Below are 18,659 nucleotides of genomic sequence, written 5' to 3' on the forward strand. Positions count from 1 at the left end.
AGTGGGTTTGGTTGCATTGAGAAGAACCACAGGCCATAGCACCTGGCCCGCTGCTGCTATGATACCGTAAAGAGTTCAGTATGGACTCAGCAATCTAGATGAGGTTACAACCATGACCCAGTGAGAAAGACTAGTTATCACTCATCATGTAATAGCATAACTACCGGTACACAGCTAACGTCAACTGTTTTAGGAATCACCGCCTGCCTGGTTCATTGGGTAACACATCTCTCAGAGTGAGAACGAGGCTGACATCAATTATTTCATGGAACATCCCCACTTCTTTCAGTGGGGGGGCTGGGCTTGGAACCTATTTTGCTCGGTTGCCTTTGGCAGTGCCTGAAGGAAGGCTAGAATAAATAGGCTTATTATTTGGAACAAATGACTGGTCGGTTCAACGTAACAACCATTCAATGCAATCAGGCAACTGGCCCATTTGGGTTGATGGATTTTTCCTGTAATCTCTATTTATAACAAAGGGATTGACTAGCTGGCCTTAAAGGTCCCATTTAGTTCTAGCGTGGCTGTGGTGGTTCTAATTACTCAGTTTAATTGACCCTTTGGATTAGCATCATGTAAACACCAGCCTCAGCATTAAATCACTATGGCTTGCATCAAAGTGTCAGGAATGCCATAAAGTCTACATTTGCACTTAGCTCTTGGTAAATGCGTGTGCGCTGAAGAAGGAAACGGTTTCATGACTTCCAAACCATGAGGGATGATTAAATGGTGTGGTTTTTTTTATTTGCATTACATTTAAAGAGGTTTAAGAAAAAAGCAATTGACAACTGGGCCTGATCTGTTGTCCTAGCTCTAGTCATTCACTGTCAAGCTCAGGGAGAGAATAGGCAGATCAAGCTGGCCACGGGCATATTCTGCTGTGGGTACTATGGTTAGTGGTCAAGAATCACAGGGAGTTCAGCCACAAGTCAGGCTCCTTTAGGAACAGGAACATCTTTTCCTTGTCTTCCAACCCCCACCACATCTCCTGTACAGCAGGCCTAACGTCTTGGTGTTAGATGGTGATGGGCTGGCATCTCCGCTACATGGGCCAGAATATGTTTGCTCCGCAAAGACCCCGTGCTAGACCCTGCTTCCAGTAACGTTTCGTTGTTTTCAGGGGGAAATGCTGGCATCAATTACCGGGAGTGGTATAAGCCCCTCGTGTGGTTTTGGATCCTTGTTGGCCTTGCCTACTTTGCAGCCGTCCTCAGTATGATCGGAGATTGGCTACGGGTTCTGTCCAAAAAGACAAAAGAGGAGGTAGGACCCCTTCCAGATTCTACGAATGTTCCTGAGATTAGATGAGCTCGCGTCAAGAATCTCCTCTCTCTATTCTGTGGGCTGGAGTGTTTCTTACTCAATGGAGGGCTCACAAGGCTTCCTTGTTTGGGATCATTACCTAAAAGCCAAGTGAAACTGAATAGCAATTACTTGCGGATCCTTTTTTGGCAGGTGAGGAAATCTGGTGACTCAGTCACCAGCCCACAGATCCTGCAAAGAACAGTAAACAGCAACTTCGTTTTAAAAAATGGAATGAAAAGGAAAATATAGAACTCGTCAGCAGAGGGAGACGGTGGTCGAGGGAGGTGTGCAATTGCCCCCTAACAGAAAATGTATGGGGAGGCTTCGAAAAATCATAAAAAGCTTCAGAAAGCCTGCCTGTCCCTCAGGTCACAGGGCCTGAATGGAAATGCACTTGAACATCATGAATCTTCCCTGATTCTGAGTGAGACTGAAATCACTGAGCAGCGGCCAGCCCCGGGGAAGCGAACCCAAGGGGCCCCTTTCACCTGTACCCCCTCCTGGCGGTCCCATCTGTGGAAAGAAGTATACCCCAGAGCACGCAGCCTTGACTCCCGCAGCTAAACGTGCGTGCAAGCCTACACAAAGGCGAGAAAAGGAAAGTCTGGGAAGGAAAGGTAGATTCTTTGTGAGTTTAAAAAACAAAAGTCCATGTAGTTCTTCTAGGAAGAGGGGGAAAGAAATAAGAACGGAGGAGGCAAGGGGAGGAGAAGGGAAGAAGTGAAGAAAGGAAGGGAGATTAAAATAAACAAAGAAACAAACAAAAAGAGGGGCAGCCTCTTGAAGAAAGCTGTGTACTTCCCGGGTACAGCCATTCTGTATGCAAGGGTCCAGGAGAAGGTTGCTGAGTGGAGAAACTTGCCCTCTCACTCCTGGGCACAATGTCGTTCTCCTGGCCTCCAGAATCCTAGCAATGCAGTCTCCGCCCAGTCTGAGCCCCCAGGTATCTACCTGGCCTGCTAACAATCAGCTATAATGAAAGAGAACGTACCACATACACACTGACTTTCCTCAGTGCCAAAATCTGAGTTCCTCGTCCGTCCGTCTAGGAAAACATGGGATTTGTGCCATGTGCCATGCTGAGTAAGAGCCCAGAGATCTGATCATGAGCTTCATGCAGAACTGGACTCTGAGCTCGCCCCCTTCCTGCTCCCCCACCGGGGAAATTTGGTTATCCGGTGCCCTGGGGGGGGAGGGTGGGGGGGGTCTTCTTAAACCAGGATGAACCTAACAGCACATGGCCACAGCATGGCCTACATGCAGGGCGACCACAGTCCCAGCTTGCCCAGGGCTGAGGGCGGACCTAGGATACAGGACTCCCCCTTTTAAAATCAGGACAGTTCCAGGCTGACTGGTCACCCTCCCCGGAGAGGCGTCGGAGGGACGGGGAAGGGCAAAGGACTTTCTGAAAATCTGTTCGGTGCCCAGGACTGAGCTAGTGCACGTCTTTCTCTGACATAACACTAAAAACCATCAGCTAGAGGTGACTACCCCAGTAATGTCCCAGGAATGAGACCATCCTGTGAAAAGGCGGTTGGGCACATCACGGGAACCCTGCAGGCCTGTCCAACTCAGCCCGCTGCCCTCTCCCCGCAAGTGCCGCCCGCCTCTCTCCCAGGCCCATCTCCAAATCCCAAGCCTCCCTTGCTCCCCAGCACAAGCCCCTTCCTGAGCCACATCAGCCAGGAGCCCACTAGAGACGGGTACTTAGGGGGGAGAGATCAGGGCAGAGGCAGCCTCCACCCCTGGCCCTGGGCGTTTGTTTGCAGCGCCCCCTCTGGGCCTTCCCGTGGGGGACACCCCAGGGCGGTGGGCGGTGGGCGCTGGGGGACGCCGGGCAGAGCGCGATCTCTCAGCGGGCTGTTGCCCTTTCTGTGTCCCGCCAGGTGGGGGAGATCAAGGCCCACGCGGCCGAGTGGAAGGCCAACGTGACGGCCGAGTTCCGGGAGACGCGGCGGCGGCTGAGCGTGGAGATCCACGACAAGCTGCAGCGCGCGGCCACGCTGCGCAGCATGGAGCGCCGGCGCCTGGGCCTGGACCAGCGCGCGCACTCGCTCGACATGCTCTCCCCCGAGAAGCGCTCCGTGTTCGCGGCGCTGGACGCGGGCCGCGGCAAGGCCTCCTCCCAGGAGAGCATCAACAACCGGCCCAACAACCTTCGCCTCCGCGGGCCCGAGCCGCTGCACAAGCACGCGCAGGGGGCCTCCGAGGACAACATCATCAACAAGTTCGGGTCCAGCGCCAAGCTCACCAAGAGGAAAAACAAGGACGCCAAGAAGGCCTTGCCCGAGGACGTGCAGAAGATCTACAAGACCTTCCGCAACTACTCCCTGGACGAGGAGAAGAGAGAGGAGGAGACGGAGAAGATGTGCAACTCTGACCACTCCAGCACGGCCATGCTGACCCACTGCGCGCAGCCGCCCGCCGGGTTGGAGAACGGCATGGTCCCCGCGGACACCAAAGACAGGGAACAGGAGAACAACGCGTTGCTGGAAGGCAGGAGCTAAAGGTTCCGGACACCGGGCTCGAGGAAGCGTTGTGTGTGTTTTTATATTCACCCCGAGACACGTGCCTTAAACAGACTTCTCCTTAGTCCAAAATTACATAGCATTGGAAAATATATTTCACTGTGCCATAAAGGACTGAGAAAGTTTGCTCTGCCAAAAGGGATCAAAGAACAAGGACTCCGCTTCTGATGAGCCACCGCGGGACACCCGGGGAGCGTTTGCACGCGTCGGAGGTCAGGGCCACCAAGTGTCAAGGCCGAGTGGCCGGTGGTGCTGTACCCCTGGGCAGCGCCGCCCTGGAGGGCACATAGACGAGGGCAGCTATTCCCTAGACCAGCCTTCTGAGAGAAGCAGGTGTGTCTTTTACACGGAGTCTCACTTCCTGAGCCTACCGCCCGTGATGTATGCACACCCAGAAGGGGACCGGATTGGGGGCGACCTGGGACCGGTAAGGAGGGTTTGTGTTGACATTTGGGCGTGTTGCTCTGAGCTTGAATTCTGATCCAAGCCACGCAGTGCATCCCTAGCCCTTCTCAGCTCCAATGAGTGCGTGCGGGGCCTGAGAGCGCCCGGGATTTGTTGGAAGCGGATCAGAGCACACGTATTCAAAGGTGCAGTTGCTTTCCTCATCACAAAAGAAGAAAAATAATCACAAACATCACACTGTGGATATCACCTCAACCAAGGCCAGAAGCCTACTGAACTTGGTCTTTCTCACGGGGGTAGGTAGTCCAAACGGACTGGCAGGCCTTGGTGAAACGTCAACCTCAACCGCTGCGTGGTTAACAGGCAAAGAATCATGCATTTTCCTCAGTGGGTGCAATGGTGAAATAAACTGGTTTTGAAATGTTCACGTTCACTTTTCTAGTGGAACTTCGGTTGTAACCTGTTTTGATAAGAGGGGGGAGAAAGTACCAAAACAATTGCCTTGCATGATGCCAGCGGCTTGCTGTTCTGTCTAGCTGATCCTAAAATTTTATAAAAATAGGCATCCTGCATGTCTGAGACACACCAAGGGGGACCATGGCATCATTCCATCTCAGGGCTTTTTGTCCCTTGGGGTGTCTTAGGGTAGACATAGTTACAAGAGCCAATCTTGCTATCTCCAAGCTGGAGGAAAACTAACCCCTCAACCAACCCTTGTACAAGAAAACTGAGTCGTTTTTGTTTGCGGTTTAAGTGCCATTAATGCCATTTTAAAAAATAATACTTAAAAGAAGTATTTCAAATATTTTGCCTTTACGTTTGGGCATTCCTTTATTTTGAAAGCATTCCTTTTCCTTGCTCGTTTCTTTATCCAGTACCTGCTATTGCAACACCCATTGGAACACAAAGGTGATCGTTTCAAGGCAAACAGTAACCAACATGCGATACAGAGTTGCTTGGTGAGGCGAGAACCTCAGTGAAGGAAAGTGGGGGAAGAGCTAGTCATATGTTTTGAGAGGAAGACTTTAAATGGATTTTTCCCTGAAAGGGAAAAATATGTACTAGGCCAACCATCCCGTGTGAGCCTCAGCCTTTTCCCTAATTGGCTGGTCCTTAGACTGGTTCAGACTTAGCTACTTGGGCCACACACAAGCATCGGGACCTGGATGGCCATGGGCCTCTGCTGCTCAGTGCCTCCTTTGCAGGGGGGGAGGGTCGGGGGGCGAGGATTCACGTGACTATCACACAGGTGGATTTATCAAAAGATCCCAGGACTAGCGGAGACTTCCAGGGAAAATGATACCCACCCCATCCTTGACCCCTGGTACCGTGGGAGACAGCTCTCCCTTGCCTGGAGCACAGGCAGCACCCCCACCCCTGCCCAAACGTGGAGGCTCTAAAGTTGGGCATTGCTCTGGGGAAGCAGCCAGGTAAGATCAACCATGATGAGGCCCTTCCTGCCCGAGGCAGGCGTGAGTTAGTGCCTCCATGGGGCTGGAGCAGCAGCTCGCTGGTGACATCCTGTGTCCCCGCAGCAATAAACAGGCGCTTGGGAAGCGATGCTTGTCCAGGTGCGGGCAATGGTTTCTTACCACAGGATCGTGGCAGCCTGAAGAGATGTGTTTTAAGAAATTGGTAGATAACTGGGACTTTCTCATTCTGTCAAGTTAAAAAGCTTCCTGATCCAACTGTTCATGGATATCATTCATTTGGGTATCCACCCTCTATGACTTGGTACTTTCTTTAGAGTGGTGTGATGAAACTCTAGACCCGACAGCCAAATCTGGCAAAGAGGCTTCCCGGTCATTTATCCAGTGCAGTGGTTCTCAACCTGTGGGTCGCGACCCCTTTGGCAGTCAAACAACCCTTTCACGGAGGTCGCTTAAGACCATCCTGCATATCAGATATTTACATTACGATTCATAACAGTAGCAACATTACAGTTATGAAGTAGCAACAAAAATAATTTTATGGTTGGGTCACAACATAAGGAACTGTATTTAAAGGGCTGGAAGGTTGAGAACCACTGATCCAGTGGCTGCCATGGGCCGGGCATTAGATTAGGCACTTTAAAGACATTGAACCATCCCAATATCATAACCACACACTGTGGGAAGTGTTTGCAAACCCCTTGTAGAGATGAGGACACGGAGGCTCAGAGAAGCTAAGTAACTTACCCAATGGCACACAGCAAGAAAGTGGTAGAGCTGCTATTCAAAGCCTGTCTGACCAAAGTCTGCTTTCGACTTTGCTACAATGCACCCTTGAGTGTGTGTGTTTGTTGTGGGCATGTGTGTGTGCACGTGTATGCGTTCTGTGCGTGTATGTCTTTCTAGTTTCTTGGACACAGCACACAGAGGTGGGGAGAGCTCTACTACCAAGAGCATACATGGTCTTTGTGTTAAAATGGCCACAAGTGTTTGCCTTGCAGAGTGATTGTACGTTCTTTCGGCTTTGATTGTGGGAGTCCTGTGTGTGGCACCCTTTCTGTATGGTTAAAAATGCCCTTTGAAAGCACTCTTTTGCACTTTACTCACTTACTTGGCAGAAACTCTGCAGACAGCAGGAATAAACAAGTCACAGCACCAAAGTGCACACTTGACCAAATGGAAGAGGTGATGGTGTGTGCATGGACGCTTCCCAAGTTGCGTTAAATCACAGTAGTATAAAGGGATTGCAATGGCCCTTGACTGAGAGGGGGAACATCCCCCATGTATGTAACCCTCTCCCTGAGGACAAATGAGGCCAAAACCCTGATGAACAAAATCAAAGACGAGCCCTCCTCTAGGGAGATGGAACTAAACACATGTGGGCAAAGTGTTTGACAAACTATAATGTGGTCTCCAAAGTAGACGCTGAGAAGGAATAAGAGGTTGGACTCCTCTTCGTGGGGGGTGGCCAGTTATTTTGAAGTTGCTTGAATGTTACTTTTCAAAGGTGGGGTCAAATAGCACGTAGAAAACATGTGGATAAGGCAAAGCTGCTACAAAGTCTTAATGCCCATGAGCACAGCCCTGCGCTTCCAACCGCCACCCCACACCCCATTGTAAACCTGGAAGAGACTTGTTGACTCTACACACAGAAAGGGCACCTGTTCGGGGTCTTTAGCCGGCAGTGTCTTTTGCTTCACCTGGTAATTAGGTGCCGACTTTTTCTTCCAAAACACATCTGGAGGTTTACTGGTGAGAACCAAGGGTTAATTTGAAGAGACTGAAGCTCAATACACAGTCCTAACCCAATTGGGGCTCCAGAAATTTATCACTTTGGGGGTCAGGCCTCAATGTGTGTGTAGGCAGGGGTGTCCCTGGCCTACAGTTAAGGTGAGTGGAACTATCTGGTTGTGCTCTACCGGTCCCAGCCTGGGATTGTGGGGACCCCTGTCCCCTTGCTGACATCTCTGTTACCTCATCAGCACATCTGGGGAGTTAAACAAAGATCACTGTCAAGGTCCCTTTTAGTTCTGCACTTCTCTGACCAACAGTCCCTGGTCTACAACCTACATGTCTTAAGCATGCGTATTAGCTGGATTTGTGAACACTGACTAATGGCTAACATGAGAGCTTAATCTCCTGCTCTTTGGGATTTGTGTTCTGGATAATTGATGGAGACCAGATGCATCTGAGAGCCTGCTGTCCAAATTAGGAGTGTGCCCTGTTGTAGGCCCAGTCTACAGCACACTGTCACCTGGAGGGCTCATGCTATACGGGCATTTTTTGCATGGTGTTAAGACTACTTGAAGAATTTTAAGCTGTTGCTATTTGCAGTCAATGGTAGTCAAGGTTCCTCTTGGTTACTTCAGGAATTCATTTACTATAGACATCTCTTGCTCAAACACACACACGTAAACACACATGTGCACACACACACACACACACACACACACACAGGAAATGGCGACCATTTCACACTGAACGCCCCCATTGTGCTAGACATTAGCAAACCGCCCCCTTGCCTCTCTCTGAGATGATATCATTGCCTGGCTGAGTCCATGCCATTCATCTATCTGTGGGCTTGGCTTTGGGGAGAAGTGAGAGTGTGGCCAGCATGTGGGCAGGGCGGGTTTTTACTCACTGGACGGGGTAAGAATGTAGACCACCCAGTGGGCGCCCCGGTGTCCGAACCATAGGGAAGGCCTAGGAAAGCAAACAAGTCTGCAGAGACTTTGAAGAAAGAGAGAAGAAAAAGCCAGTCCTGCATTTCATGCCCCTGCGTTCCACATCCCGCTCACATTTCCCGGGGGGTCACACCTTCTCACAGTGAAGGTGCAATTGTGTGCAAAGCAGCCACTGCGTGAGTAGAGGGAGTTTCTGGGAGTATAAGAGCGAGTTAGTCACGGCCTTAAAAAAACACGAACAGTAACTCTCAGAAGCAAAGGGGACTTGACTTCGGCATTGTAGGTTCGCTTAATTCTGCACAAGGAAACTTGGCAGCGGTGGGCCCATGGCGTAGCCGTCCAGAAAGCCCTGCCCTCTGTCCCGGCACCATAAACCAGCTGCCCCGGACCTCACCCACAGGTCCCCCCTCCATGTGAACCTCAGTTCCCTCCCCCCAGGGCGGGCCCCAAGTCATCTGACATCAACACAGTGGCATGGAGGAGAAATGAGAGGTGCCTAAGAGATTTGGAATCTGCTTTCTGTTCTTGGTTTTTGAGAAAAATCTTAAGTAGTTCCCTGTGCTTTAAAAAAAAAAAAAAAAAAAAAAATCCTTGCAAGGACTCCCGCTCCATCGCAGACCTGTGCTGTGGCCCATAATTGACAAACTTCTCCTTTGGGGTCAGGGCACCCAAGCTTGAAGGGAGAAGAGATATGCAAACCAACTCACATGCCAGCCTCAGGCCTCTTTCCCGTCCCAGAGTCACAGGCAGGGGACCCGGTGACGACGAAGGCGACAACGATAAACCCATGAGTGGAGGTGTCTCACCTATTTTTCTCTCTAGGATTTCATGGTGCTTTAAAAAAAAAAAAAAAAAAAAAAGGCATTTTACAGAAAATAAGGTAGGGTGGGGGGGAGGAGGGAATTTCGTAATGTTCTTAGGAAAAGTACAAAAGCACATTTGCTTGTGACATTTCAATACGCCGTGCTGCTACTGTCTTTATTTGATGATGTAATTTTTTTTTTTCAATGATGGAGAAAATTGCAACAAAGACCTTCTGGAAGATCCAATCCAATGTCTCTCCTGTTTTCCTTTCTTTTGTGGGGGCCCAGTGCGGGTGATAGCGGATGGGTTGGGATCTGCACTCGGGACCACGCCCCTCCCCGTCCTGGGGACAGGCTTCTGGCCTGGCTGGGCACTCACACGTGTTCATCGGGCAGAGCCGACGGAAAGTCACAGTCTTGCAGGCACAGGAGCCCGCCACAACCCAGTAAGAGCACCTTAACACAACCCCGTATTGTAGTTACTTGCACCTCCTCCACAGTTTTATTTGATCCTGATTGGATGTCCCTGGAGGTTGGACAGCACAGTGTCACACTAGGCGAAACGCTAATTTTGGACATTGTGGCAAGCCTGCCCATGTAAAATGAACTCCCGCCCCTCCCCGCCCCCCGGGTGCCCACATTTTTGTGCCCTCTGCCATGCGTCCACCGGCCCTGGGCTTGGAGTGACACGTCATACAGAGAAAATGCCCACCATTCTTGAGCACCTGCTACGTATGAGGGTCTGTGCTAGGCAGTTTACAGACTAGACTGTAAAGTTAAGTCTCCCAAGTGAGGCAAGTTGCGCTTCTTCACTTTGTGGATGAAGACTCTGAGGCTTAGAGGGAATCAGAAGCGTCCAACCCCAGCGAATCAGCTCCAAAGCTGAGTCCCTGTCACCAGGTGTGCAGCTGTGTGGGGCGTGTGCTTTGCCCACTCTTCCAGTCAAGATGACAGGTGCGGTGCTTTCCGACTTGTCCTCCCTGTCTCTCCCTTCCTGTCTGTCAGAGAGGCGAGCCCTGAGGTCAGAGTGAATGCCTGGCTGTGGGACTGAGCCAGATCAAGTGGCCTGACATGGGTCAAAGCCAAGAGCCTCACCTGGGCTGACCCAGCATGACCACTGGGTCAGGGGCTGGACAGGGACAGATCTGGCTCATTTTGTTTGTTTGTTTGTTTGTTTTTATGGACCTGGCACAGTACATGGCACATGGCAGGAGCTCAGAGTGATCTTTCTAAAATGCAAACTGGTCATGAATTTCCTTAGCCTTCGAGATAAAACCCAGCAGCGCTGGTCTATCAGGCCTGTGTGAGTTTCTGCCTCGTTGCACACCAGCTCTGCCGCCATCATTGCTGAATTACCAGCAAGGTGTGCAGATGGCCCATGCTTTCGTCTTCCACCTCCAGGTCTTCCACCTCCAGGACTTCCCTTTTGAAAGGCCCCCTCGGCCTTGCTGCCAGCATCCTGGGAAGAGAAGGAAGGAGAGGCGGCCGTCTTCCTGCATCACATCCTTTCTCTCATTGAGACTGAACTGTGTGAAATATGAGTTGGTGTGTAAGAGCAAGATCCTTGTGGAAAAGAATACTAGGAGAAGATGAATAGTCCCCCCAGTCTCCCCAGCCAGTTGAACCCATGGTTATTGAAGAAAGAAAAGAGCAGACAAATAGTAAGAGGGAAGTGTCAAGAAACATGTATGATGGGGCTGATGATGACAGTGACAGTGTTGGAGTGAGACAGAAAAGCAACAGTGAACAAAGTGATAAGCAGCAGCTTCCTATTGCGGTGAATGAAGATTCTGATAGATTTAACTTCAAAGAAGAAAAAGAGAAGAGACAAAAAGCTGATCTGTTATATAAAAAGAAAACGGTGCAGTTAGGACAAAAAGAAAGGCAGTCTATTAAAGCAGTTGAAATGAACCCCAAAGTTGAAAACACCATTAGAACACAAGTGATGGCATTGAAGACTGTAAGAAGGAATGAGGTTGTTGAAGAACAAAATTACACTCAGAGCCAACTTTCTCAAGAACAGAATGCCAGTATATTACAAGATGGAATTCTGACCAAACACCTTTGCAAACCAAAGGGGATAGAAAGAGCTCATAGGAAAGTGAAATCTGAGGCAGTTGTGAGACAACTTCAAGGAGAACTGGCTGATACCCAAAGAAAACTATCTACGACAGAGGCTTTACTGAAGTCTGAATCACATCATCGTATGTGTTCACAATATAAAACACAAGAGTTGCAGGAGGAATTAGATGAAAGCAGAAGTCAATCTCAGCATGAAAAGGAAGCATCAAAGAAACACATGGATTTATTCATATCTCTGCAACAGAACTTGCATGAAGTAATGAAGCAAAAGCGTTATTTAGAAAAAGAGATAACCAGACTTCAGGAACCCTTAAATATGCCAAAACGGAATTTCAATGAAGAGCTCAGTTGCCCCAGAATTTTAAAACCAAGTATAAAAGAAATGGAAAGTGAGACGACAAGATTAAAACAGAAGTTCTAAGGAGCATCTAACAGAAATCAGCACCAAACTTCTCCTCGTTTCAGGAACAACAAGCAGAGGACTAATAAGAAAATTTAAAAAAAAAAAAAAGAAAGAAAGAAAGGCCCCCTCACTGAGGTGCCACCTTCCCCTGTTCCACCGCCACCTGACTCATTCAAATCCTTCGGTTGAGCTCACTCCTCTCCATCCCCTCAGAGAGAGTTAACTGCCTCCCCTCAACTATCACACGTGCTATGCGGAATTTTAACTGTTGATGTCCTTGTCTGTCGGGTGCAGATTATAAGCTCCTCAGGGCAAGAATTATGCCTTTTCTTTCCATTCCTGCTCTGAACACAGCAACTGACACAATTCAGACATTCGAGCAAGTGGTGAAATAATTTAAGTGCCCTTATTGATAGCATGTGTGCATCCTTCAAGGCCAATTTCATTTGTTCATGAATTGGAAGTCATTTGGAGCCACGACTGGTGGAGTAAGTAATTTATCCAGCTCCGAAGTGTCATCTTGGTCAAAACCAAGTTTGTCTACAAAGTGATCAGTGTGATTTGCATTTTGGGTATACAAATAACTGCATCAGTTTAATCCCAGTGATTGTTGTTGAAATAGCTGGCCCCTAAAGATGACAGCTCTGCAGAGTAACTCTCATTTTGATGTAGAGTTATGATAATGGAAGATTTATTTTTAAACCATTATTATCATCATAGATAGGTTGAATGTCCATGAACTTAATGAAATATGAGATTGTGCTTCAAGGGGATGTCAAATGTATGGCAAACGTGTCACCACTCCTTACTCCCAGGCCCAAGGCAGATATCTTTATCAGTCACAGAATTTCTTCCCCATTAACCCAGGTGCATGCTCAGAATGCATTTTAAGACTATACTTGAGGTGAGTAGTTCTCCACATATGGCCCAGTGACCCGGTGAGTCCCAGAGATTCTTTCACGGGATCCATGAGGTCAGAACTGTTTTGAGAATAACATTAAGACATTACTTGCCATTTTCACTCTCATTCTCTCGTGTGTACAGCATTTAGAATTGAGTAGCTTTAGTCGCTCAGAGAACAGAGGCAAGATCATATGACACCTTTTCCTGGAAAGGATTTTCCAAGATGATAGTATGTGAACCTGCGTTTCTTAGAGAACCCCAAAATACCTAGATCTTTTTCCTGGGAGGAGCTTCCTGATTGGCCTCGTAGGAATGGACCTAACTACAGCCATAAAACAGTATTTCTCTGGCCCTGCCCAGCTGCTCTGGGATGATCCAGCTCCTGAGATTGCTCTTCAGGTAGCCCTGAGAGGTCTCACGGGGGATCTGGTTCCTGGCCACCACGCCATGGGGATCAGCTTTCCAGGAACCTGCCTGCCCATCCAGGAGTGGATTAGATGGCCTCCCAATGATTTTTTAGTAACAACAGTCACTCCATTTTGGTAACTGTTCATCTTGTCCATAATCAGAACTCTTCGAAGGAGCTCTCTTTCCCTCCTTGTTCTCATGGACCTAACGCAGTGCATGGAACATGATAGGAGCTCAAAAGATATGTGTTGAGAGAAACCAAGATGGCGGCATAGGTAAACAGCTGAAATTGCTGCCTCGCACAACCACTTCAAAAATACAACTAAAAGACAAAATGGACATCATCCAGAACCAGAGGAAGGCTGGCTGAGTGGAAATTCTACAACTAGAAGGAAAGAGAAAAACACACTGAGACTCAGAGGAGGTGCGGAAGTAAAGTGCAGAGGTATGGAGGCGTGGGCGGAAAGGGCTGGCAACTGAGGACACGGTTGTCTTTTTCAATCAGGAGGGAGACACAAGCTCCTGACTGCTCTGAACTCCAGTTCTGGGCGAGTCTCTGGGGACCCAGACTCATACCAGGGAGAAACTGGACTGTCTGGCAGCAGGTGGAACTCAAGGGTGGCTTTCTCTCAGAGGTGCTTGCAGCAATTACCACGGGACACTGAGACCCGGGGCCTCTTAGGGCAGGGCTGAGGATCAGCCATAGCTGTTTGCTCCACCCTGTTGATTCCCTGAGACCCCACCCCACCCAAGCTGCTAGCAGAGGCTTTTGCATATGAATGACCTGGCCCTTTGCAATCTACAATTACCTAACAAACTGCAGCTGGGTCAGAGAGAACTAGAACATCCAAAAGAAGGCCCAAGGCCCCATAGCAGCTTGCATTGCTTCACAGCTGGGCCTCATCTGGGCACCTCTAAATCCAAAACAAAGAAGTGGAATCTACAGATCTCTCCATAGCTCCTGCTGGGTGGCCTCAGGCAGAGGCTAAATTAGTACCTCCTTAGAGATCCAAGTGTCAGTGTACCAAGTGGTCAGAGTTGGACCATCCAGATTACAACTCCTCAGATCCATAAGGGACACACTCAGGGGGCAGACTCAGTGAGCACCAAAGCCCCACTGAAGCAAGTCTTGCCCCAGAAGGGTGTCTCCAGCACAGAAGTTCTCCCACTATAGACACAGCTGATCCTCATAGCCAATTGGCCTGGAGGTCAATTCCTCCCAGTGATACCAACTACAATCAAGGCTTAACTACAACAAGACTGTGCACACAGCCCTCAAAGGGGTGCACCAAGAGTGTCCACCTCAGGTAATTGGGGAGGCTGAGCCACTGGGCCCTATAGGACACCTAGCACAGAAAGCCACCCTATCAACACAGGGAAGCAGCCAAAATGCGGAGACAAAGGAACAAGTCACATATGACAGAAATGGAGGAGAGCAAACTACTGGATATAGAGTTCAAAACCACACTTATAAGGTTTTTCAAGAATTTTCTAGAAACCGCCGATAAATTTAATAAGACCCTCAATAAATCTAGTGAGACCCTAAATAAATTTAGTGAGACCCTCAAGGATATGAAAAAGGACCAAATAGAAATTAAGCATACACTGACTGAAATAAAGAATATTATACAGAGATCCAACAGCAGACTAAAGGATAGCAAGAATCAAGTCAAAGATTTGAAATACAAAAAAGCAAAAAACACCCAACCGGAAAAGAAAAAAGAATCCAAAAATATGAAGATAGTGTAAGGAGCCTCTGGGACAACTTCAAGCATACCAACATCCAAATTATAGGGGTGCCAGAAGAAGAGAGAGAACAAGATATTGAAAACCTGTATGAAGAAATAATGACAGAAATCTTCCCCTACCTGGTGAAAGAAATAGACTTACAAGTCCAGGAAGCGCAGAGAACCCCAAACAAAAGGAATCCAACCACACCAAGACACATCATAATTAAAATAAAAGAGAATCTTAAGAGCAGCAAGAGAAAAACAGTCAGTTACCTACAAGGGAGTACCCATACAATTGTCAGCTGATTTTTCAATAGAAACTATGCAGGCCAGAAGGGAGTGGCAAGAAATATTCAAAGTGATGAATAGCAAGAACCTACAACCAAGATTACTTTACCCAGCAAAGCTATCATTCAGAATTGAAGGTCAGATAAAGAGCTTCACAGATAAGAAAAAGCTAAAGGAGTTCATCACCACCAAACCAGTATTATATGAAATGCTGAAAGGTATTCTTTAAGAAGAGGAAGAAGAAGAAAAAGGTAAAGATAAAAATTACAAACAACAAGTACATATCTATCAACAAGTGAATCTAAAAATCAAGTAAATAAAAAATCTGATGAACAGAATAAACTGGTGAATATAATAGAATCAGGAGCATAGAAAGGGAGTGGACTGACAATTCTCAGGGGAAAGGGGTATGGGGGGTGCAGGAAGAGACTGGACAAAAATCGTACACCTATGGATGAGGACATTGGGGCGGGGGGGGATAAGGGCAGAGGGTGGTGTGGAAACGGGGTGGAGGGGAGCTATGGGGGCAAAAAAGAGGAACATCTGTAATAATCTGAACAATAAAGATTTAATTTTAAAAAAATTAAATTTAAAAAAAAAAGATATGTGTTGGATAAACAGCAAATCTGAGGCCATGTGTTGAGTAGAGGGCCTTGGGAGAGAGTAGGAGCAGCAGAAGAGAGGCCAAATCTGGGTGAGCTGGAGGGGAGGGTAAAAGGTGGCCCTGTGTGAGGGGATCCCAGGGCAAAGGGTAGTTCATGGCCCAGGCAAATAGAAAGCATCTTGGAAGGTTTCCAGAGACACAATACTGACCCCAGTGCAACTGGAACCTGGCCCCTTCTGTGACCTGACATCAATCACAGAAACCAAGTGGTGGACACACCCTTACAACAGAGCTCTCCTGGTTTTAAAATGCCCGTGTGTACACGGCTTTAGGACATGGCAAATAAGTCCATCCTTCCATTGCCTTTGTGGGAAATATTTCAAATTTGCATGACTTGTCCTTAGAAATAAACTTAAAAATACACTGTAAGGATCTAAGACTAAAAGAAGAGTACTTAAAATGTCCCGCAGTTTGAAATGCAAAAAGTAGCAAAAATCTCACTATTTGAAAGAGATTTAAAGGTCGTCATTCATTACTTGAAATCATGCAGGATAAATAAGGGTTTTGCACACTTGGAATATGATACCATTAAAGTATTTTCCAATATAGTCATCCGTGTTGTTCACTACAAACTGCCTACATCAATGGCTCTTTTGAATTATTTGCAAACACCCGAGACAAAGAGTAAGTGCAAGGGTTCAGTGAGATAAAAATGTGCTTTGAAAAAGGAACCTTTGAGAACATTCTGGAATCAACAACATGAGTTGCAAATGTAAGAAATAGAAACACACATAATGCTAGCATAATCTGTGGCTGTGCATTTCAATATTTTACATAGGGCATTCACCTATATGTTAAAGAACATTCTGTTCTCTTGTTGTCTGATTCCATGCGGGGGTGAGGGGCGCGCGGGGAGGGGGAGTGTATAATGGACCATTCTATTATATCCATAAGTGAATATGAATCATCTGAAACAGTTGATTTAGAAAAAGTTTATTTAGAAAAAGAGATAACCAGACTTCAGGAACCCTTAAATATGCCAAAACGGAATTTCAATGAAGAGCTCAGTTGCCCCAGAATTTTAAAACCAAGTATAAAAGAAATGGAAAGTGAGACGACAAGATTAAAACAGAAGTTCTAAGGAGCAGCTAACAGAAATCAGCACCAAACTTCTCCTCGTTTCAGGAACAACAAGCAGAGGACTAATAAGAAAATTTAACCAAAAAAAAAAAAAAAAAAGAAAGAAAGGCCCCCTCACTGAGAGGGGGGAGAGGGGCATGTGGCAGAAGTAGCCAATGGTGATGGTAAGCGGTTAAGATAATTTAATCCATACATCCATCCATGTTACAAACAGGTGTGGAGCTCTGCTCTGTGTGAGGCCCTGAGAGGCGGCACTGGGATGACAGAGCCATGGTCCCTGCCCTCAAGAATCTCAGGTAAAATCCTGCATTCCAGTTGGAGGAAGAACAATAACAGGACTTTATGGGATTCGATACAAAAGCACAAGGAATTATCACATGAATCCTATGCATTCAGAAAGCATGAGGATTGGAGTGCACCTTGGCAGTCAAAGCAGACTTCCTATAAGAGGCGACATCTTAAAAGAATACGGGGAGCAGAAGAACGTGAATGGCTCCAAAGCATAATTCAGCACAACACTGTGTAGGACTGTTCTGAGGATACCACAAACAAATCCTCGCCTGGGATTACTCTGTTTTAAGATACTTTCTGATAAGGGAGGAATGCTTTAAAATGACTACAATAAGCTGCAATTCTAAGCCAAGCTTAAAAGAGAAACCCTAACAGTCACCAATTACAACAGAAATTGTAACTCCTTCTGAAAGCAAGTGTGGTGAAGTCGGAATAGTATATTAGCTTCTCTCCCTCCCTTGCCCCTCCTTCTTGTTTTACATCAAGTAGATCCCAGGTTTTGTCTTCATTTTCTCAAGCAAGGAAGAAAATGGCAAGGGTATCCCGGCCTTTGTTTCCCAAAAGCCAGGCCCACGGGAGGATTTCATTTGTCAGGAAGCAGAGGCCCTTGGAGCACATGGACAGGAAGGAGGCTTCCCCGGGTCAAAGGAGATTTCCTTGGGTTGAGGACAGAGCACAGAGAAGTCTGAAGCCCCACACACAGAGCTGGGGGGGGGGGGGGGTGAGGGGAGCTGTGTATAGCCCCTGGAGTGAAGAGATTGCAAGGTGGGTCAGCCCTGCCAGAAGGGGCACTGTGGGCTGGAACGGGGCCCCTGGACCCCAGACCATCAACTGAAGCCCAATTTCCCACATTCCTTGTAGAAGGGGGCTTGAAACTACAGTTATGTTGCACCCCTGAACTCCCCTCCCCTCCCCCCTCGTTCTAAATGTTTCTTGGCTCGAACCTATATTGTCTCATGTCTTAGGCAGGAATGGGAGATGAGTATTCTCCCTGATTTCTGGAAGATTTGTGATCTAGAAACACTTTGTAACCCTGCATTGCCTTGAATTGGATGATCTCTTTCTGAGGAGGAGTGGGGAAGGGGGGTTCCTGTCACTAGAGGCAAGGAGCGCCCTCGGCTGACAGGTGGGAAGGTAGGGCTAAGCCTCTTCCCTCAGGACAAGAGGAGGGGAGATGAGGGAAGAACCAGGGGTTCCCTGTAGGGCTAGAGGGGTCCAGCCAGCCCCATGGCAAACCAGGTCACAGAACCAGACTCCATGGCCGCCATGGCCTGCCTACCCTCCTATTCTGTGCGCGCGCACACACACACACACCCTTTGCTGTCCCCAGTCACTGGCTCGGCACTGTGGGATCTGGACCCAAGACCGGTTTCTGGCCAACATGAGGAAGGACTTATCTCAGAGCATAGGCCCTTGTGCATCAAGGAGAGGAATGGGGAAGCCTCCCACCGCCTCCTCCTCTCTTCTCCTCCCCAGGCCTCGGGGCACCTTCTGGAAGACAGAACAGTCAACAAAAAGTTGACTGCATGTGATGAAAGAGTCTGCATGATTCCTGTGCCATATAAAATGTTTCTTCTTCTTTCCTTCATTTCTCTCCCTTTTTCCTTTCCCCAGTCCGTCCCCTGTGCAAGCAGTCCCCTCCCCAACTCAGGCAA

At 48.0% G+C, this 18,659-nt stretch overlaps 1 protein-coding gene across 1 annotated transcript in view; it reads left to right on the forward strand.

Annotated features, from left to right (window-relative positions):
* KCNK10 (potassium two pore domain channel subfamily K member 10) overlaps window positions 1–5,087 on the forward strand; it is a 105,996-nt gene extending 100,909 nt beyond the window's left edge. The window contains exons 6-7 of the mRNA XM_036325524.1: window positions 1,121–1,263; window positions 3,192–5,087. Coding sequence (XP_036181417.1) covers window positions 1,121–1,263; window positions 3,192–3,812 — 764 coding nt within the window. The 3' untranslated portion in view covers window positions 3,813–5,087. The remainder of the gene's footprint in view (window positions 1–1,120; window positions 1,264–3,191) is intronic.
* Window positions 5,088–18,659: the final 13,572 nt, after the last annotated feature.

Source organism: Myotis myotis, unplaced genomic scaffold, assembly GCF_014108235.1.
Source record: "Myotis myotis isolate mMyoMyo1 unplaced genomic scaffold, mMyoMyo1.p scaffold_m19_p_1, whole genome shotgun sequence".
Classification (NCBI taxonomy): Eukaryota; Metazoa; Chordata; class Mammalia; order Chiroptera; family Vespertilionidae; genus Myotis; species Myotis myotis.